At 45.4% G+C, this 3,752-nt stretch overlaps 1 protein-coding gene across 1 annotated transcript; it reads right to left on the bottom strand.

Moving 5' to 3' along the window:
* Positions 1 to 207: 207 nt before the first annotated feature.
* On the bottom strand, positions 208 to 528 carry LOC138010148 (uncharacterized). The gene has a single exon (XM_068857094.1). It carries the CDS (start codon positions 526 to 528, stop codon positions 208 to 210), a length of 321 nt encoding a protein of 106 aa, XP_068713195.1.
* Positions 529 to 3,752: the final 3,224 nt, after the last annotated feature.

The following is a 3,752-nucleotide window of genomic DNA, read 5'->3' as shown; positions in this document are numbered from 1 at the left end:
ATAGCGCTATCTACCCTTCGAACAACCGGGGCCTGTATGCCAACAGAAATTTCGGTAGCTCATCAATCCATCTTTTTCCTTCTGCAGCTGAAACGTTTATGGACTTCACCGATGTCCTGTTTTGTCTTTCTACCTCACCATTCGCCTGTGGCCGGAGAGGTGGTGGCTTTCGATGTTCAATCTGCATTAGTTTAGAAACCCTTCAAATTATCCACTCACGAACTGCGCACTGTTATCAGTCTTTAAGGTGTAGGGGACTCCAAATCGAGCAAAAATGCCCATCAGGGCAGCGATGATCCTGTGTGTAGTAGTTGACTTCATGACTACTACCTCGAAACAACGACTGTAGTAATCAACATCCGCTAACAAATTCTCCCCACCGGGCATAGGTCCCATTAAGTTGACTGCCACATCCTGCCTCGGTTCCGTGGGTGGTTCCGTCGTCTGCATTGGTAAGGGTGGTGAATACTGTCCCGTGACTTGACAGCCATGAAAACCTCTGCACATTCGCTCCACATCTCTATCCATTTTGGGCAACCACAGTTTTTTCTAAATCTGCTCTTCGTTTTCACCATACCCTGGTGTCCTTCATGACCCAACTCCAACACCACCTTTCACAAACATAGAACACTGAGACCACTCTCCAGTATGGACGTAGTGGCGCACACCAGCCTGTTCCGGGTCGTCTACAGTCTCTCTGTCAATCTTCGTTGGAGTTAAGCGAACTGATGTGCTTTCCTTTGCTAGAAATCGGAAAAAAACGTCTTTCTCATAGCTCGCGTCTTTGGGATCACGTTGATTCAATCTGGACAGCACATCTGCTATCTTGGTTTTGTCGGGTCGGTACACTACTTGTAGTTGTTGCCTTGCAAAGGGAGAACCCATCGCTCGGTTATAGCCGCTGGTTTGGATCTATTTCTAAAAATGCACTCGACAGGTTTGTTATCCGTCTCTAGTGCGAAGTCACGCCCATACACATACAAGTTGAACCGTTCACATGCGCATACTAGGGTGAGGGCTTCTTTTTCTGTCTCATCGTACCGTCTTTCGACCTCAGCAAGGTTGCGCAAGGCATAAGACACATCTCTGCATTCACCTTCTTGAGACTGGAGTAACACTGCTCCTAGACAGTCTGGTTCTGCGTCTGCTACCTTACTTGTCTTGCAATCCATTCTGAAATAAGCCAGTGCTTTCGCTGATGTCACGAGGGTTTTGAGCTCTTCGAATGTCTTTTGCTGTACCGCACCCCAAATGAAGGCTTGATCCTTTCGTAGAACACTTTCGTAGAGGTTCAGCAACTTTTGAAAAGTTCGAAATGAACTTTGATGAATACTGGACTAGCGGTACAAATAAGCGCATTTCGGAGGAGTTCTTTCGGGGGTTGTGCATTCACGACCGCCGCAATCTTCTCTTAACACGGCGAACTCTCTTCGCAACTCAGGTCATGTCCGGAAAATGTCAACTTGTGTAATATGAATTGACATTGGGCTCCATTTAAGGTCAAACCACTCTCTCTCAGTCGCTGTAAAACTGCATGTAGATTCCTATTATGCTCTCTAGCATTTATCCCATGAACAATTAGGTCATTAGCTATGTTTGGCACTTCTTTGCAACCATGTATAATTAACAATTATTCTACGAGGGCGCATTGTATATGAAGCGGTAGATACCCAACGCGGCGTGTAGCGCCGTGCTGGTTATAATCATTTTATATCCTGCAAGCCCGAGTAGAATAATTGTTTTATTAAAAACTCCATGATGTTACCGGGGTTAGTATTGTCGACTAAAGCATCGATGTCTACCTCGGGCAATTCCGATTCAAAACTACTGTTGTCTGCCATTTTTCTCTCAGAGCTGCAAAGACTGTTTTCAGTTTGCTTTATTGCTGACGCGTTCCTTGACCATATTAGGCACAGCAGGTATATGAACTTATAGCCTGTATCCGGCGAGCCGATGAAAATGCTGGAAATCCGATATCCGTAGTTCACATTTTAATGACATCAGATATCTTTTGGTACTTTTCGAGGGCTGAAGAGATACATAAGCCGCGTAAGCAGGGCCTCGGGGGGTGACAAATGTGGTAATTTTGTCCTGACTCTTCTTCTAGTTCGACTTGGTGGAATCCCCACTTGAGGTCAAGTTTACTAAAGACCGTTGACCCATTAAGATCGTACAGAACTTCTTCTATCGTTGGTATCGGATGATGTTCGCGAATGATCCCTTGAATTGCCCTTCTCTTATCTACACAAAATCGTCACCGTCCGGTTTTGGGGCTACCACGAGCAGTGATATCCATGACGCTGGTATGTTTGGCACTTCTTCTATGATGTCTTTGCTTAGGAAATCATCCAATTTTTTAGATCTAAGTCTACGTCTTTGCTGGGCTACAGGTATAACCTCTCTGTTAACGTGTAGCTTGAGGCGATAGTCTTTTAGCTTTCCAACCCCAGTGAGTATGTATAGGTCTCCCTTCGTTTGGAAGTTTTGCTGTTTAACTGAATTAACTTGATCTCTGCTACTAACTGGTGACTTGCTCGTCGACTCCATCTGCGAGTCTACACCTTCATGAGCTCTTGCAATGTCTTGCAGGCCTTTTAAAGTAGCATTTATTTTCTCCAGACACTTTCGTCTGAGCCTGCCGTCTCGGCATTTCTCGACCAGTTAGTCCCGAATCGTTTCATCCACGTTCGCAAATTCACATGTAATCGCCATCTACCTTAGCCTGTAGAGAAACTGGTCTACTTTCTCTTGTGATTGCTGTTCCATTTCTCTGAAAGCATGGCGTGTAAAAGACACGTTTACTTTCGGTACAAAATAAAGTAAAGTAACCACATTTAACGTCAATAACTCGTACCACTAATTCAACTGACAAACCTGAGGTCGACGGTGAGCTCATTTTACTCCCCCCTCTCCATCAGTGCTCCGTTTTACGGGCATCTAAAGCTACTTAGCTACATGGAAAGGAAATAAGTCGAGAGATCCGGGAATCGAACTCAGGACCTCTTGCACCAAGGCCGCGCACTAACTGACTGTGCCATCCTTGCTTCTTGCTCTTTCCTCCCCCTAAAATAGCTATCCAATATCTCCACAATATCTTTGTAGTCTCTCAGCTCTCCCTCCGGACCGGCGAGCGTGTAATACAAATCCTGAGCTTCTTGTCTTGAGGTGTATAACAAGAGAGCAACCTTCTGACGATGTTCTACTATCCCTTTTGCCAACAATCGAACGGGCGTTTCCAACACTTCCAACGTACCGATAAAGTGCGGGGATCTGCCCTGGGTTCGAAACAGGGTAGACTTCGTACTTCGTTAGTCCGGATCGCTGTTGGCTGACTTGGTCCGGCTGGTTGACTCTTGTTTTGTTCATTCATTGCGCTCACAAAGTGTGCTTCCTGATGTTTCAAAAATAATTACTCCAAGAATTCCGTAATTTCCATCCTCGTTGTCAGTGTAAAGTTTCACCTCCGGATGGCTATTGGAAAGACACGTTATCTTAGGATTACAAACACTACACGATGCTATACAACATTGCCAATCTCTCTCTCCAGACATCCATAACTCCACCCGTTACGTAGGTCCGCACAGCATACTTGTAAGACACTACACTCTCTTACACGGGTTACAGTTGGTGATGTGGGTGGTGATGTGAAAGTCGACCGCGCGATCATGGTAACAAAAGATAAATATAACCCTCGCAGCATGGGAACCATCGAAATATAGATTGCACATAATTATCATAGGGCACATGGGGCG

The sequence above is a fragment of the Montipora foliosa genome, chromosome 7 (genome assembly GCF_036669935.1).
Source record: "Montipora foliosa isolate CH-2021 chromosome 7, ASM3666993v2, whole genome shotgun sequence".
NCBI classification, from domain to species: domain Eukaryota; kingdom Metazoa; phylum Cnidaria; class Anthozoa; order Scleractinia; family Acroporidae; genus Montipora; species Montipora foliosa.
This window is presented reverse-complemented; position numbering and strand designations above follow the sequence as displayed.